The sequence below is a fragment of the Marmota monax genome, unplaced genomic scaffold (assembly GCF_021218885.2).
Source record: "Marmota monax isolate L192 unplaced genomic scaffold, Marmota_monax_Labrador192_F-V1.1 WCK01_AAM20220418_F8-fsc00007, whole genome shotgun sequence".
In the NCBI taxonomy this organism is placed as follows: Eukaryota; Metazoa; Chordata; class Mammalia; order Rodentia; family Sciuridae; genus Marmota; species Marmota monax.
In genome coordinates, this window is record NW_026692781.1 from 24,694,052 (window position 1) to 24,711,988 (window position 17,937).

The window sequence follows — 17,937 nt, forward strand, 5'->3', positions numbered from 1 at the left end:
CTCAGACTCTCAAAATATCACCATTTCAAAATGGAAAATAATCTTTCCTCATACTTGTTTGTACTACGTGATCCAACTTTCTCCATTCCCTACCTATAAGCTCTTCTTGAGCTTCCTTGGCATGGCAGTTATTCTCCAATGCACTCTGCTAAACAGTGTTCCAACTGTTCCATCCATGTCCCCCCCTCTTCCTTTCTCCCTCATTATGTGAGTAACATCACCACCACTATCCTGGTCGTGACTCCTCCAAAGGCATGAATGAATATAGTCACAGTGGGCTTCAGAAACATTTTTTTTTTCTCTTCCCTTTACAGAAGTGTGACACCTAGGGAAAACTTGGAAGAAGAAGAATTTATTTATTGAATTCTTTACTTCAACAATTGAAGGACAAGGACCAAGCCTTGTTTGCCATTGTATTTCTATCATCTACACACAGAATAAGTACTCAACAAATATTTATTATGCAAATAAGTTTACAATTTCCAGGAGACATGCACTGAAGTTAAATATGTTTAGTTTCTCTATAAATAGCTCAGCACCACCTAATGTTCCTATTCTCTAACATACGCTGTATTCTTGTTATATGTCAGGGCACTATAAATTTGAAAACAGGTATTGTTCATCTGGCTTGTATTCTGTTCACAGCATTCTCATTGATGTCTAAGGCAAAACAGTGAGGATCTGGCAAAATGTTTTGGCTGTACAGACTGTGGAGCTGTTTTCTTCAGGTACCATGGCTGCCAATATCCCCAAGATGGAATGAACTTTTGACTCTGGGCACCAGATAAAGCTTCAAGCTGTTCCCTGTAGGAGTGAGGAACTTGGAAGGAGTTAAGGACTTCAATGGCTTTCGCTAATGCTTTTAGGCAGCTTCACCTATTTTTGCCTAAAAAGCACACAGAACAGTTAAAGATCAAGGCTTGTTTTAAATATGTCATCCAGGACTCCTGGAAATCCAGATATTGGAAATAATGTCTGACAATTGTTTTCTTCTTTAAATAAACCCCAACAGCTTTGCCACCAGCAGTAAGCTCCTGTGTATTAAGGCAATGTGTCCTTGAAAGGGGTTTCATCTCTTCTTACATATCCTGTTTATTTTCTCAGGTGGAATGATCTCAAAAAAAAATTTTAGCTTAATGAAATTACCAGCCTGGACGGAAAAGCTTTATGTTTGAATAGAACATTTTTTTACTTCCCAAGTACTTTTTCAATAAGAAAACTGACGGTGATATAGCTGTTGACCTTAAAGATGAAATATTTGCCTTTGCATGCTGTGTACTTTCTCAAGAGAAAGTTGTGCTATTTTCCTGGTCCTTCAGTGAAATATGATGGTCCCTCACACAGGTAGAAATGCTTTGGACCTTAGATCAACAATGTCACAGTCTTCCTTGCTTTTATCACCCATAGCCTGCATTTTGTCTGGAAGCCAGTACACGAAAGCTGCTGCTGTTTGAGCAGATTTCTTTGTTGTGTTCTTTTCTCATTTTGAAAACCATAAGAATTGCTACTCAATAAAAAAATAACAGTTGAGCTTCATTTCAGTATTGGTATTGTGGCTCCAGCTGCGAGCACTGCAGCATGCTCTGGAGGAAGCTTTTAGGAGTCTCCATAATTTCTTCCTGACCCCAGCTGGTGATCAGTTTATGTCCTGAAGCTTGCAGATGAATAGCCCTTCTAATTCCCATCCTCGTGTGGGTGCATTCTGGCTTGCCCTATCTGAATAGAAAATCTGAAAGGTGACAGTGTTTTGAAATGTTATTCCTCTGGAAACAGGAAGAGAAACACCTTAGATTAATAGCCTTCTTATTTATAAAAAGAGAAAGCATATTTTGTATGTCACATTAGAATGCAATGCAACAATTCTCACCTAGTACGGTGTTTATGGTCCATTTATGATTTTGTTCTCTTCCTTTTCCTTTAACATATTATTTCATTCAATCAATCACATAATCATTCTATCATTTTTATATTCTTTATCATATATTCTTTTATTCAACTCACATCTATTAAGTATCTTTTATATGCAAGATATTGTGTATGATAATGGCCCCTGACATTCTTGATTTTTTTTTTACATCCACAGTTTACAAGCTCATAGGGAAAATAATAATTGAATATAGATGTATATAACAGAGGCTGATTAAAAATACTCTGCTGTTTTAAACTTAAGAAAAAAACAGTTTACAAATTATTTTCACCTGATTTAATTCATGTCCATACTACTTAAAGAGTTGGTATCAGAATCCACATTGTATTGTTCCCTTTCTTTTGTGATTGCCAATTGTATCCACTTAGCATTGAAACTACACTAACACGATGTATTTGCTTTTCTGAAGATTTTGTGAAGGAATGCACCAGGACATTTCTTTCATCATAGCCTTTTCCCCTTTGTCACTGATGTTGTCACTAGGTGGCTGCTTGTCCTACTCATCCCAAGATGCTTTGGAAAAGGGGACATGTTGTAATTAGAGTCTGCACAGGGAAGTGCAAATGCCAAACTGGATTTCTGGTTGGGATGGCGGCAAGAGACAAAAACTGTTGTAAAATGTACCAGTAAGTACCATTTAAAATATGTGCGAAGAAAAAAAAAGGCTTCCTTTCTCTAGAAGATTGAGTTAATTTACCTTTAAGAAGGGACACAACAATCTGGAGCAGATTGTACTGGCCATTTAACCCACAAAGGGGAAAAATAAAATTATATCTCCCAAATAAACTTTAGTCTCAATTACAATCTCTATGGTCTCTTCTAGCTTTAAAATTCTATGATTCTAATTATGCTCTCCGTGAATTTGTTTCCATTGCTCTATCAATAAAAGGCACAAGGCTGCTTCTATAAAACTCAGAGTCAGGTGGAGATATGAAAATAACCAGTCAACATGACAGATATAGAAAATAGAGCCAGATCATCTTTTCCCCTTAGCTCTATGGGTCATTCCACTTTGCATTGTGTGAGTATAATCTGGAAGAAGAACCACCTGGTGAACACAAGATGAGTGACCCAAATGTAGATTATTAACTATAAATTATTCTATACTGGGTAGTTAGACATATTTAGATTACCTAAAACTACAGTTAGAGAGGTTTTTTCCTTTTAATACATTTTCAGAGTCATTATCATCTTTATATTCATAACTGCTCTGTGATATAGATGATGTGTTTATCAGCATGACCCAAACCAGAGGTTCTGAAAATCATTTTTTCTTTCTCAAAACACCTGAGTGATGCAGGGCACTCAAATCAACTGGGTGCTGGAGATGGCAGTTTCTCAACAGGAGGGCTTCTGTCCTTCCTCCCAGGAGGTATGTTGGAAATTTGAGGATGATCTTAGCTTCACTCTCAACCAAGAGTGATGCTCCACCTAACCTCTTCTGGTTGTAAACTACTTCTGAAAAGCTTCTTTGATTATCAAGAGTTCTGTAGATATCAGAGGAGGGAGAGTCAGCAGGATTCCTTCACAACCCAAGTAGAGATGTTAGGAGTGAGAAATATGTGGGAATGTCACTTTAAAAAAGAATTTTCATTTCAAATGGTTTGGGTAGGACCCTTGGAGGGTACCTTTTAGAGAACAATGGGACTAATCAACTGTGTGTTATTTTCTTCAGTTAATTGAATTGTCTTACTAACTTGGTCATTAGGATCCTGGCTTTTAACTTATATCCCAGGGAAGACTCATGATTACAGGCCAATCTACATGTGGTATGTTCCATAAAATAACCTTCACAAACATAAACCTTGTTATCTTGCTTTGAAAGAAAGTGAATACTGGAAAAATTGATGAATGTTAGCTAACTTTTATCAGAGCACTTGGGTTATTTGTTTTTCTGCTCATATGATATTTCTATTTTCTCCATAAACACGATTTCATTAGTAACAAGGCTCTTAAATTAGAAAAAAGATGGTGGGAATGGAGAGCAGGATCCATGCAAGAGATGTGAGAGAGTTAATCTAAAAAGTTCATATCAATTTGGATGTGGGAAACAAGAGGGAGAGAAGATGATTCCAAGGTTTTGCACCTGATGAATAATGAGATAACAATGTTATTCATGGAAACAGGAACACAGAGCGAGGAGTTTGGGACAAGTAGAATTTGAGGTGGTGGCTATGAGTCAAAGCATATGGCTTGCCAGCTCAGTGTACATCATTAGTGTTCTCCAACAGACCAGTGGTAATTTGGGCCTGCAGTTTATAGATTACTGGGTTTCCATAGCTGTAATAGTTGAAATTACAGGAATAGATAGGATGCATTGCTAAAGAGTTAGTTGAAATTGTAGGAATGGTTGGGATGCAGGTATGAAAAGGGAAAGTATACAAAGGAGATTTTTGGAGATAATCCATGGGAAGTATAGCTGATAAATACGCCAACTAGGCTTTGTAACATGTACAAATTAAAAACGCACCTCTGAAATATACAGTGTCTCTGGAATCATACAGCATTGTACATGTTGGCACAGGAATGTTGTCAAATATTAGATCCTGATTCCACTTTTTAAACAAGCAGAGCAAAGGTGACACGATTTGTGCATCTTCTCTGTTGTCAATCCTGGCATAGTGTTTATTTTCAGCTGGGGAATGTATTCCTATGTAAAGATTTAATGAAAAAAAATGCATGAAAGAAAGAAAGGAAAAAAGGAAGGAAGAAAGAAGAAAACGAAGCCAACACGCCAGGTTTGTGGCAGGGAGTAACTCCTGGTTTGTAACAGGAATGCTTCCCAGTTTGTTTAGCTAGTGACCTCCAACTTGATTCAGAAGAAGTAGTATTCACTGCAGAATGAGAAATGATTCATTTCTGGTTCAACTGTAGCCTTGGGCCTGTTCCTCCATAAAGAATTGCCGGGTGAGCTTGATTATATTCCTAGGCTCAGAGGCTGGCACTTCCAGAAAGTGCTCTCTTAATCATTTCACTCAGGTCCTCGGCCTGACAGCGCCAAGAGCCCCGAAGGGGAATCGCCACAGGCTTATCCGTTTTCCACCAACATCTTAAGGGATTTCACTCCTCTTAGGGATTCTGTGGGCTGTGGTGTCCTTTGCCTTGTCCCCTCTCCATTTCCCGCCCAGTGTGTTGACTGTAGGGACTAATTGCTGCAAGCCACATAAGTTATCATAGTTGCTAAAGGGTTCTGAAACACCTCTCTTCATTCTAACTCGCTTACAGGTCTCTGACAACCTCTCTATCTTGCTTCTATATTTCTTCAGCTTTATTTCTTTTCACAAACTCTTTCCCAGTGTCCCCTCCCCTTTGACAGCCTATTTAGTCCTCTGCTCTCCCGAGTGGAGAGAGAGTTGCTCAGCAGAGTGTCATGCTGTAATGGAAACTAGGTCCCACGGGTGCCCACTGCCTGTCCCTGAAAGCTTTTTCATCTTGTCCCTTGTTACCCCAGAGAATAATTACTTCAAAGACCAGTCCCAGTGCCTGGTATTTCAGTTTATCTCATTACCTCCGTTTTTTTGCCAAGCCCGCCAGTGATGCCAGAAATCAAATCAGGGTTGCTGGCAGTATTGCCTGCCTAGCATGTTCTGCCTCTCCACTGCCCGACACTCTAATGTTCCCTGATTGCAAACCCTGTCATCATCTTCTTTGAATTAGCTGTGCCTCCTGAAATGGCATAATGGCTGTGCTTGCTGGAGTGCTGATGTGGAGTCCTGTTTTAACTGTCTGTCAAAGTCTGGGCTAATGAATTCTATTAGCATATTAACTTGCCAGCTTTGGGAGCCCAGGAGGAGCTGGGCAGCCAAACGCAGTTGGCAGAGCACAGCTGCAGTGCTTCAGAGAGCTCCTTGGCAATTGTGGCACCAGAGACTCCAGTAATGTAAATGTGCAGACATGGGAATGTATGCAGAATTAGAAAGGTTATTTGTAACAATGCACTCCAGCTGTAGAAAATGGGATAAGAGATGACATTTTTTGACTGTGGGGTCTACCTCAGGCATTTTAAAGAGTAGCATAGCCTTGGGAATGCCCGAAGGCACTCATGGTCTAATCCTATATTCTTTTAGAAATTAGAATGTATGGAAGCAAGGTATACTTTCCACATGACTTTTTATTTTTTTAAGGTGGTTTGAGGTAGTCATATGATATTAATCTCTTTTTAACTCTGATGACCTGTGATTGGCATTGTTCCTTTAATAACCAGGCATCATTGATAGGAATGCTTGTTAAGAGTAGCTGGTAGCTTAATGACCAGTATACCACTTTCCTGACCCTTCCATTGAAATTCAACTCCCTGGAATAGCAAATTATGCAATTACTAATAACAGAAAAAGTGCCTTTTCCCCCCAGTAAATAGAGGCTTGAAGTGGATGTATATTCATCACCGATTTTACATTAGTGTTTAGGGTAAACTTGCTGTAAGAGCAGGTACCATGGTTGCTAGGCAACAAGAAGTGATTGTTATGCCCAAGATTCAACTCTTAAAGTGTATGTTTAATGGGTGTAATCTTCAATTTAGTTTGGGATTAATTTAAAAAATGTATAGCTTGAAATACTTTATGTTAATAAACTTTTAAATTTTGCAACATGGTATTAACACTAAATGTGTGACAGGCACTAAATTCCAGAAAGGTTTCTTAAAACTGTATTAACTGTGGTTAGAGCTAAATTATTCTGCCCACCTAAATAACTTTTGAATAAATTAACAAATTAATTAGTGTTGTTCTCAAAGACTTGGTGAAAGCTTGCATATTTCTGGGTAAAGGATATTGCAGACATAGCAAATGTAATTATAAGGTCTGTAGCTAAAGTTGAGTCTCTCTGTCTTTATTAGTCTATCATTTCTGGTATTAAGCATGATCACTTTTTAATCTTTACTGTCAACAGAAGAAATACATGCAAGAACTTTGACTTACTGAATCTGATGCAGTGATATTGTGATATTTATTTTGTAAACATAATCCACAATAATATTATTTCTGTCAAAGACAATGGTGCTTAAAATGCTTTATGATCTACTTCTAGTTTTTCTTCCTCATGCTTATTTTTTGAATATTATTTGTTGAAGTATTATTTATCTGGTCCTTCCTTCCTATGAGTAAATATACTTAACACCAAAAACCCAAATAACCCAATCAATAAATGTCCAAAGGAACTGAGCAGACACTTCACAGAAGAAGAAATACAAATGAACAAAGAAATATATAAAAAATGTTCAACACCTCTAGCAATTAGAGAAATGCAAATTAAAATTACAATGAGATTCCATATCATTCCAGTCAGAATGGCAATTATAAAGAATACACATAACAATAAATGTTGATGAGGATGTGGGAATAATGGTACACACATAGATTGCTGGTGGGATTGCAAATTGGTGCAACCACTCTTGAAATCAGTATGGATATTTCTTAGAAAACTTGAAATGGAACCACCATTTGATTCAGTTATCCCACTCCTCAGTCTATACCCAAAGGACTTAAAATCAGCATACTACAGTGACACAGCTACATCAATATTTATTGCAGCTCAGTTCACAACAACCCAGCTATGGAACCAACCTAGGTGCCTGTCAGCAGATGAATGGATAAAGAAAATGTGGTATGTATGCACAATGGAATATTATTGAGCCATAAAGAAGAATGAAATTATGTCATTTTCTGGTAAATGGATGGAACTGAAGAATATCATGCTAAGTGAAATAAGCCAGTCCCTCAAAAAGCCCAGATATACGGTTGCCAACCCACAACAAGGTGGGGAGCAAATAGAAGTCCTTTGGACTAGACAAAGAAGAAAGAAGGGAAGGGAGTGGAGAGGGGAATAGGAGGGACAGTAGAATTAATCAGACACAACTTTCTTGAATACATGACCAGGCTAACTTTGCATCACGCACAACCACAAGAATAGGATCCTAATTAGAATAAGTTATACTCTATGTATATGTAATATGCCAAAATACACTCCATGATCATGTATATCTAAAAAGAACAAATTTTTAAAAAGAGTATATACAGTCATGCCTCCTTTTTATAGAAAATTTCTTTTACGTATTGTTTATTTCACCCTTTGGAAGTTCCATGAATGAAATGAAATGAAGTAGGTCATTGACTATCATGGACTCTGATGATTGCTTACTTAACAACAAACCTTTACTTGGGTTTCCCCATCCTCTAATTCCTTCCTTAAGAATGCATATTCTGTTCATATCCCTGAAAGAAGCACCCCAGGAAGATGGATCTTTATTTGGTTCATGACTAAGTCAATTATTCCAATAATTCCAATCTACTTAACTGCATTGGCTTGGGACCGGGCATGTGATACAGTTTTGGCCAAAGAGACAGGAGAACAATGTGAGGACAATATTATGGTTAAGATATGAGGTATCCCCCTAAAAGCTCATGTAAGAGATAATGCAAAAAAATTTAGAAGTTAAATGTTTGGTTTATGAGAGCCTTACCTCATCAGTGCATTAATCCCTTTGAATAGATTAACTGGGTGATAACCTTAGACAGGTAGGGTGGGGCTGGAGGAGGTGGGTCAATGGAGGCAAGCCTTTGGGGTATATTTTGTCCTTGGTGACTCAAGCTTAGTCTCTTTGTTTTCTGGTGGCTAGGTTCCATCTGCTTTCCTCTGCCATGATGTTCTGCCTCATCTCTTGCCCAGAGCAATAGAGATGACTGTCCATGTTCTGAGAGCTCTGAAACCACAGGCCAAAAATGAACTTTTTTTCCTCAGTGTTGTTCTTGTCAGGTCTTTTGTTCACAGTGACAAAAACTGACTAAAACAGAAGGCATGTGCCTAATTTTTCCATTTGGTACTGGGTGGGGGGGCAGATATTGTTTGAACCTACTGCACCCAATTGTAACCACAAAGGAAGAAAACTGCAAGGAAAATCTGAAGATGAAAGATGAGAAAGATGTCATTATTGAGCCACTGAATTATTCAGCCTTGGAAATGTGGGCTTCTTATGTGAAAGAACACATTTTCCTTATTGTTTAGGCAACTTTTCATTTCCTGTAGCCAAGGCAATGTAACTCATATCACCTTACTATCATTTTATTTTTAGTTAGGATTTATGTAAAGACTAAATGTTTATGATTTCTCATATTGCCTCAGTCTCTTAGGTCATTAAAATTGCAGACAATGTGCAATATTTTCCTTTGCTTCAATTGGCTGACTCTCCATGGCATATGCTTGCACACTTGCCTTCAATGCAGTAATCAGAAGAGATGATTGATTGATTGCTCTGTTCATCAATCGTTTGTAGGCAAACCTCTCTGCCAGCTAACTAGGAACAGTTAAATACCGCATAATCCCTATAATCAAAGAGTATTCAAAAAGACAAACCTGTATTTTTTGGTAAAAACTAAAAAATGCATCTTTGACTGGAGAGAGGAGCAGGATAATAGATACGGATAAGCGAGAAAAGAAAGAACTCGGTTTGTATTTTCAACAATAAAGCTCTGTTAGTAATTGCATTTTCATAAAAATGCATTGACTCCTTCAGTGTCAGTTTTCCTTTCTAGTGTTTTGAAGCAAGGTGAGCAGAGGTTATGATAAAGCATAACCGGAAGTCAGTTGTGCAACATAGCTGCTAATGATTAGGAATGACACAAGATGAATAAGGAGTTGTAATCAGAACTTCTATTTGTGCTAAAATTGCACAACACAGTGAACCCCAACAGTCTCTTCCCTGTAAACATCCTGCGGTCAGTGAATGAGTGCACAGTTTGTACTCTTAGAGGATAGGCACTGTCATTATCGCACACCTATTATTTACAGTTCCCAACATTCTAGCCTATTCTATGCTCTCTACCTTTGCACATGCTATGATTTGTACATGAATGATAGCTAATTTTCATTTGTTCTCCAAAGCCATCTCTTAGCCACCAATACTCAGATTGGCATCTCTTTTGAGCCCCCTTTTGGGCTTCCATGCCTTAAAGAGTTAGTCTTCTATTCATGCTGCGTCTTATACAATATCCTGTGTTATGGTTAGGATAAGAAGGGTCCCTCAAAAGCTCCTGTGTGAGATAATGCAAGAAAGTTTAGAGTTGAAATGATTGAGGTAGGAGAGCCTTAACCTAATCAGTGCATCAATCCCCTGCTGGGATTTACTGTGTGTTGACTCTAGGGCAGGTAGGGTGTGGCTGGAAGATGTTGGTCCAAGGGGTCATGCCCTTGGGTTTATATTTTGTCCAAGAGGGGAGTGCTCTCTCTCTCCCTCCCTCTCTCTCTCTCTCTCCTTCTTGGTAGCCATGTCCCCAGCTGCTTTCCTTTATCATATCCTTCTGCCATGGTATTCTGCCTCACCTCAGGCCCTAAGGAATGGAATTGGCCATCTATGGACTGAGACCTCTGAAACTGTAAGCCCCAAATAACTGTTTCCTCTCTAAAATTGTTCTTGTTGGGTCTTTTGGTCACAGCGTGAAAAAATTGACTGAAACATTCTCACATGGCATATGGTAATTGGTTTGTCTTCTATTCCCACCATCCTAGGGGACTAACCCATAGGTTTGTTTATCTTTGTGTTTCATCATTGAACACAGTGCAAGGCACGTGGCAGGCAGCCTTTCCACACTGCCTTCATGGTGTTATGCAACAGTATTTTAAACAATGAAAGAAATTAAGCTTCACTGTTGTATAGTTACGTGAGTTCCCCTTCAACACAGTGTTGGATTGCATTTGCCAGCCTAGGCCTCATACTCACTTCTGTGTGTATTATTGAATTTATAATTATCTGTGCCTTTTGTTTCTAGACCTAAGTGTCAGCTGGGAGTTTTAGGTGTTGATAATAGTGCTTTGCAATGGAACAAAGAGAAAAGATGAAACTCAGAAAAGTCATTGTTACTCTTAGTAACACGAGGGAAAAAGTGAAGTGGAGCATCACAGCCCATGTGAGAGTTTTTGATTGCCCATGGGGTTTCAGTTTCTCTTTCCATCTGGCCTTACTAATTGTGATAATAGGAAAGTGAGATCTGGGTCTAGATTCGTAGATGTGATTGGATAGGTCCCAAGAAACTCCAGTTTATTTTGTACCTAGGAGCACACAGAATAGGTTAACAATTTGCCTATTGCCTTCATTCCCCTTCAATCCCTTTATCCTTGGGATGGCCCAGTAGAGTCTGTCTTTTGCAGTCTCTTTGGGTCCCTGATAAACAGAGCAGTTAGGCCTGAATGAGCTGAGAGATGAATAAGAGAATATTGATGCCCCACTATTTAATTGCCTCCTAAATCCATGGTAAATTTTTCAGTGATTTTAAACTCTGAAAGAATAGCAGACTCATTGATTTCTGTAATTCATTTATTTAGGGATTTCTATTATCAACTGAATTTGATTGATGGCTTCATGACAAATAGCTGTGTGCTCAGCATATACCAGCACTCTATAAGCTCACTCAGCCATAAACAATGTGTGATATAATTCTTGGGTCCTTTTGCTGAGTCTGTACCTTGCTATTTGGGGAACAACAGATTGTGATTCCTTAAGTGAATGGGGGTAAAGTCAAACTCCTGTTAGTTCCCTTAGAGATATACACATGTGCATACATGCATGCATGAACGCACATGCACACACACACACACACATTTGTATGTGGATCCTGAGAATTTTAAAAGTCCTTTTTGAGATTCTGTGGCATTTTACTCCAAAATGTCAAGCATCAAGCTCCTCTTGTGATTCAGACTGTACCAGAGTCACCAGGATAGTGACACAGTGGTATTCTCTGCATGCTCTGATAGTCCATCTCCAAGTCTGTTTCTCTCAGATATAAGGGATGGTAGGTAGTGCTGCCATCAAAAATTTTTATCAAAAATTAAAATGGAGCCTCATAAACCTGTTTAGTTTATTTCTCACAACTTCCACATGGATGGAAGTTAAGTGTGTTTTCTATTTTAGAGAAAATGGGAAATCATTGAGAAAATGGGAAGTCATTATAGACTTGAAAACTTCTTTGCCAATCAGATATTATTAACTTTAAATATTCCTTCCAGGTTACATTAATGGGATTAGTGATGTGTATCTGACAATTCTCTTAATGTTTTTCCAGATGCAAATCAATTAATCTGTTTTAAAGACATTAGAATAAAGTCATCAATAAATTCACTAACCAGAAGTCACCACTATTAACATTTTAGTTAATTAGCTGTTTTAACTGAATAATTTTCTTTTTAGAACACTGTGCAGACAAACACGACTACTATACAGGGTCATTATGACCATTAATGTTGGTCATAATGATGAGGTTTTTGTGTTTTTTGCTATTTGCCCAAGAGCTACAAGGTAGTACAAAGACTAATCTGTACTAAGATCTGTATGAAGCAGTGTCAGGTCCACTCTGGCCAGCTGGCCTTGTGCAGCTGCCCAGGGTACCAGACTGCCTTCACCTGTTATGGAGCAAGAAATAAAACCATGGCCACCATCTGCTGTGGGAAATGGGAATTTTCAGTTTAATCTCATGTTTGGTTTTGTCATTTGTAAGTTCACAAAGTTTCCCATGTTTAATGTAAAAGGAGTCTATGAATGAACAAGTCAAACTGAAAGACATTAAGAAATTATGCTGTCTTATCAGCAAATATTTACTCTTAGAATGTAGAGATTAGTTAATTTTAAAATTCAGATTATAACAGAATGGGAAGGCACTATGATGACTTCAAAACAAGGTAAAAGAAGCAGGCTTTTGATGGACGACATTCTTTTTGTGGTCTAATGTTTATTTTGCATTATTTTCCCAAAGTGTAAAACAAATCCTCTTTGTTATTTGATGAAATGGGTTATCTATCTCACACTCAGTCTTTTGGGATTTTTAAGACAATGCCATGAGTAACACATTGATATAAAAATCTCATATGGGAATATGATCTACATTTAAGAATAAAGAAATAATTTAGTTACCTGTTTATAAAATTAATAAAGTTTTAAAAGAAAAGCTAAAGAAAATAATTTATTAATGTTAATTTTCTAATCATTGGTGAATTAACTTTTTGTATGAAAATAATATAATGACAACTCAAAATAGAAATATTTGCAACTTTTAGTGGGTACTTTTTTGTACATGAATTGTAGTCTACTGTCTCTTTATAATTATTAACATTATGTTTTTTTTTTTTGGGGGGGGGAACCAAGGGACTTTATTCATGAGGGACAACTGTGGTTAAGACACTAGCCAGCAGGTGGTCACAGCCTCAAATTACTGAGTGTCCACCTGCAGGGTGGGGGGAAGCATGAAGGGAAAAAAGTGCACCCAGAAACACCATTCCACTCCTAGAGACCCAGACACACTCTCAAGTGACTCAACTGACAGGTGGGGACAACAATTAGATGGAATAGTGGCCAGAGTGAGGACTTGTGGGACCTGTGGAATGGGGCAGGTGCAGAATCCCCATCCATTCAGAAATCTCTTGGACCCTATTTGTCTTCCTCTTCAAGGACGTCTTGAAGGTCATTGCAAATCTCTTCAAGGTGGCTTCTATTTTCTTGACGTATACCCCAGGCCCCAGCCACTGGGCCCCTTGGGAAAGGCTGCTGCTGGGACACTCTCCTGGGCACTCTCCGGGAGGTTCCCACAGGCCTTGCCCTGAATGAAGAAGCTTCTGGTGCTTCTTGGGCTGGGGAAGTGGGCGTCTTTGGTGGATGAACATGTACAAGATGAGCCAGATGAGGTGGGGTCTTTCCCAGGTCTGGCTTGCCCAGGTTGAGTGTGCTCAGCATGAGCACGAGGGCCAGTAAGAGTGGAATTCAAAGTGGTGACAGCCTGGTTCCCAGTACCGGTATGAACACTGCTGCACCCTAAACCAATCCTTCAGGTGTTGCTCCTCTAGGCCAAGGCTGGAGGCCAGGGGCGCCAGGGCACCCAGAGATGGAAAGGAGTCCCTCAGGAAGTGCGCCTCCAGCTCCTCCTTCAGCTGCTTGCTGAGGATTGAAAAAGACCTATCCAGGGCCAATGGGCCCAGTAAAGTGCGAAGGCTTTGGATATTAGCCATGGCAGCAGAGGCTCCGTTCAGAGGAATGGGCAACATTATGGTTATTGTTACTAAATTATATAACTGAAAGATGGGAACATTATAATTAATGCTAAATTAATTATACGGAGAATATAGAGGGAAAAGGTTTTGTTCTGTTCACTGTACTGTATGTCAGTACCATTTTGCTGGTTGCTACTCTTCCCATGTTAAAATATTCCTCTTTGATCCCCTAATATAGGGAGAAGATGACCAAGATTCATCAGTGGATGTGTCCTATCTAGTGAAAACCTTCACAGCTTGTTCTGCAGGAGCTTGTGGATGGACTGGTTGCTGTCCTGCAGATGAAGAACACTTCTATGTCCATGAATTTTTGTATTCCTACTGAAATTTGGCCAGTACCCACAAGTTGCTGGAGCTGCTGTATAAAAAGTGTGGATAGCCCCATACCTATACAGTTAGGTATGAGTAAGACATTCTGGTATGCTATTGCACTGTAGGGTGGCTATAGTTAATGATAATGTGTTGCATATTTCAAAAAGCTAGAAGAAAGGATTTTGAATGTTTCCACTCTAAAGAAATGATAAATGTTTGAGGAAATAAATATGTCAAACCTGATTTAAAACATTGCAGATTGCATACTTGTACCAAAATATCACATGGTACCACATATATATTTGTTTTTAAACCGATAAAAACACCATATATTTTTGTTTTATATATCAGTTTTAAAAAATTCAATTTAAATTAAAAAAATTTAAAAAAAACAACAACAAAGCGAAATCTTTGTTTTCAGAATCTCCTTTGGAGTCCATGTACATGTGTGAGTCACACTGGCAGTTTGACATTCTTCTTACAAAGTGCTGGTTAGTAATAACAGGTTATACATTTAGGCCAGCAGTTCCATATTTCACTCTTGAGTTCCTTTAGAAGTCTTGGGTGGATGCCATCTGGTCCTGGCGATTTTTATTTACATTTAGTTTGTCAGTTAGGTCTGGGAGAATCCTGTATTTTCCAGTTTGTTTTAATATCTTTGACCTTTCTGCTTTAAAGCAAGATGGAAGTGAGACTCTTTCTAAGGTCTTTCTCAGTAAAGACTGCAGCAAATAATTCATTGATTCTCGCTGTCATCACCTCTTCATCTCAGTGTGACCTTTGCATTTTCTAGCTGGCTTTCTGACTTTGTTATACTTAAAGGGGTTTGTGATTTTTATTTTGGACTCTCCTGTGTGGTGCTCTATGGATTTCTTCATGGACCATTTTTTGGGGGGGTAATTTTCCTCTGACGTGTTTTATATTCCTTTTCTTTGAAATTAGCAAGTTAACATTTAAAAGTATTTGTTGGATCTTTTTTCATCATCAATTTGGCATTTGTGTCTCTTGTTTGTGGGCTGTTTTATTGGTGTCCCCATTTTTCCTGGCCTCATGGCAAGGTGTTTTAGTGTGGTCTCCGGAAGTACTTGTTTATTTCAAAACTTTCTCCCAGCCATGTGTGTATCTTTTTGCTTCCTTATTATGGGTATTTAGGAATATGTAATAATGATTCCTATAAATACATACAACAATAAGAACGTGGAATGTGAGTCTTTCCCTGTCCCTCTTGAATGTCTGCATCATGAATGTGATTGCTATTAAAGATTGGTCTCTCGCAAGATCCTTCTGGCTCCATCTTGTCATTCACTCCTAAGAACCACAGGATCCGTTTCTCATGGTAGAAGGTACTGTCCAGGTTCCTTCTGTAGCCACCGACCTGACTCTGGGCTACTATTGAGATCAGCTTTTCCATTCTTTCATTTAACAGAGGGAACAGTGGGGAAAGATAATTGTGAATTCCTTCAGAATTTAGGAGCCAATTTGTGATTTATTATTTTATTATTTATGTTTTTATTTGCAGCATGGAAAATATTTCACAGATAATAAAATTCAGACATTACATAATGGTTAAATGATATAGAACAGTAGTGTCCAAAAGAAATGTCATGTACATTATATGCCAAACTTAAAATTCTCTATTAACATATTTTAAAAAGTAGAAATAGGGGAAATTAATTTTAATTATATATTTTATTTCACCCAAATAGCCAATACATAATTATTTCAATATACAATTAATTTATGCACATCGGTGAGATAGTTTATACAAAATCTTTGAAATTTAGTGTGTTCTTTACAATAACAGCAATTTCATTTTTTATTAGAGCATTATAGTTATACATAGTAGTTGAGTTCATCTTGACAAATTCATACATTCATGGGATTTGATTTCAGTTCATGCCCCCCAACCACTTTCTCTCTCCTCCTCTTTCCCTCCATTCTTTTAGTCATTTCAATTCAAGCTAGTCATATCTCAAGTACTCAGCAGTTACATATGGCTACTGTGGCTACCATATTGTCCAACACTATCCTTACACAGGATCCTATAGGGTCCTTCTTGGAAAGCAATCATCTAGTCACTTAAGGCTCTAGAAGTCATTCAGAATTCATATACATAATTTTACTTACACCTGTGATAGCACATTGAAATAACAAACTCTGAGGAGGCATTTTAACTGACAAGAAGAAAGTTGATGAATATATTTAACTGTATTACTCTAATATACTTGGTATATCTTCTCTAATTAAAATAAGATTATCTTACAACTTATGAAATGAAGATCTGGCATAATAGACTCAGAATGTGATGAAAATGTTTTCATTAAGTGCAAAGATACCCTGCAAGGCATGGCATTTTATCTCAAGTCTCTAATAACATTAATATACCCTTTTAATCTCCGAAGCATTTAAGACTTAATAGGAACTCCTTAAAGAATGACAGAATTATAAAACTTGCAAGGTTACTTTAACTTGAAAGTACTCATAGTCCTCCACGATTTTGAGCTAAGTATAAATTTTCTTCATTGGCAGAATGTGCAAGTACAGTTTTGTTTGTTCCAGGATAAGACTCAAAAGGCACACCTGTGGGGGATGGGAGCAAAAGAGAGGGAAGTAGGGGTTAATGGTGTTTTCCAGTAATTGTCCTTGGCTTTGGTGATAGCATGTGACTTGGCTGCTATTCTTGCTAGAGGCAATGTGTGCATAAGTTGGGACAGTACATGTGATTTGGGAATTTTATCAACACTTTACAAAACAACTTGTGGGAAAACTGTAACTACTAATTCTCTCTCTCTTTCACGTCATATTTTGCACGAGTGTATTTATCTGTTGTTTTCTTCTAGTAGATGAGCTCTGTATAGACAGTAAATATTATTTTGTTATCTGTATTGCTGCAGGTCTCATTTTCTATTCAAATTACAGAAAGCAATATTGGGCCTTATGGTTTGGATATGAAGTGTCCCCCAAAAGTTCCTGTTAATGCAGGGATATTTAGAGGTGAAATGATTGTATTATGAGAGCTGCAACCTAATCTGTCCATCCTAGTTTGAATGGACTGACTGGGTGGTAACTGTAGGCAGATGGGAGCATGACTGGAGGAGGTGGGTCACTGGCATTCCTTAGAAGGTTGTATAGACCCTGCGGGTGCTCCTTCTCTTTCTGCTTCCTCATCCTGCCTTGAACTGAGTAGCCTTCCTCTTTGAGCCTCCTTGATGTGCTGCCTCACCTTGAGTCCAGAGCAAGAGAGTCAGCCACGTGTAGACTGAGACCTCTGAAACTGTGAGCCCCAAATAAACTTTCCATCCTCTAAGTTGTTCTTGTCAGGTATTTTGGTCTCTGCAATGCAAAACCTGACTGAAACATTGGAGTGTTCCATTGAGTGTTTTTATTTAATATTCCACACTTGACTTGACTACATAGCAGTAATAGTCTACAGAGGGTTAGGAGAACTGGATTCAATTCCTCCCTATTCTAGTGGTGGATGATTTTACATTTACTTTCTCTTGTGTCACTTTTACAGTTATACTAATGGACCATGGGGGAAAAGCTGAGACAATAATTCAAGATACCAATAGTGATAATACCTTGTTACTCTGATAAGAAAGATGTATTCTTTGGAATTGTCTCATGGAAGTGTTTTCTCCATAGGCATTGTGCCCTCATTGATCTATAATTTT

At 38.2% G+C, this 17,937-nt stretch overlaps 1 protein-coding gene and 1 long non-coding RNA gene across 3 annotated transcripts in view; one reads left to right on the plus strand and one right to left on the minus strand.

Moving 5' to 3' along the window:
* Nucleotides 1-2,701, plus strand: part of LOC124094573 (uncharacterized) — a 52,066-nt gene extending 49,365 nt beyond the window's left edge. For both annotated transcript variants that reach the window (XR_006852280.2, XR_006852279.2), the window contains exon 6: nt 646-2,701. This is a non-coding gene — a long non-coding RNA (uncharacterized LOC124094573). The remainder of the gene's footprint in view (nt 1-645) is intronic.
* Nucleotides 2,702-15,970: 13,269 nt separating this feature from the next.
* The window catches only part of Tmeff2 (transmembrane protein with EGF like and two follistatin like domains 2), a 256,946-nt gene continuing 254,979 nt past the window's right edge, over nt 15,971-17,937 (minus strand). The window contains exon 10 of the mRNA XM_058580335.1: nt 15,971-16,843. Coding sequence (XP_058436318.1) covers nt 16,831-16,843 — 13 coding nt within the window. The 3' untranslated portion in view covers nt 15,971-16,830. The remainder of the gene's footprint in view (nt 16,844-17,937) is intronic.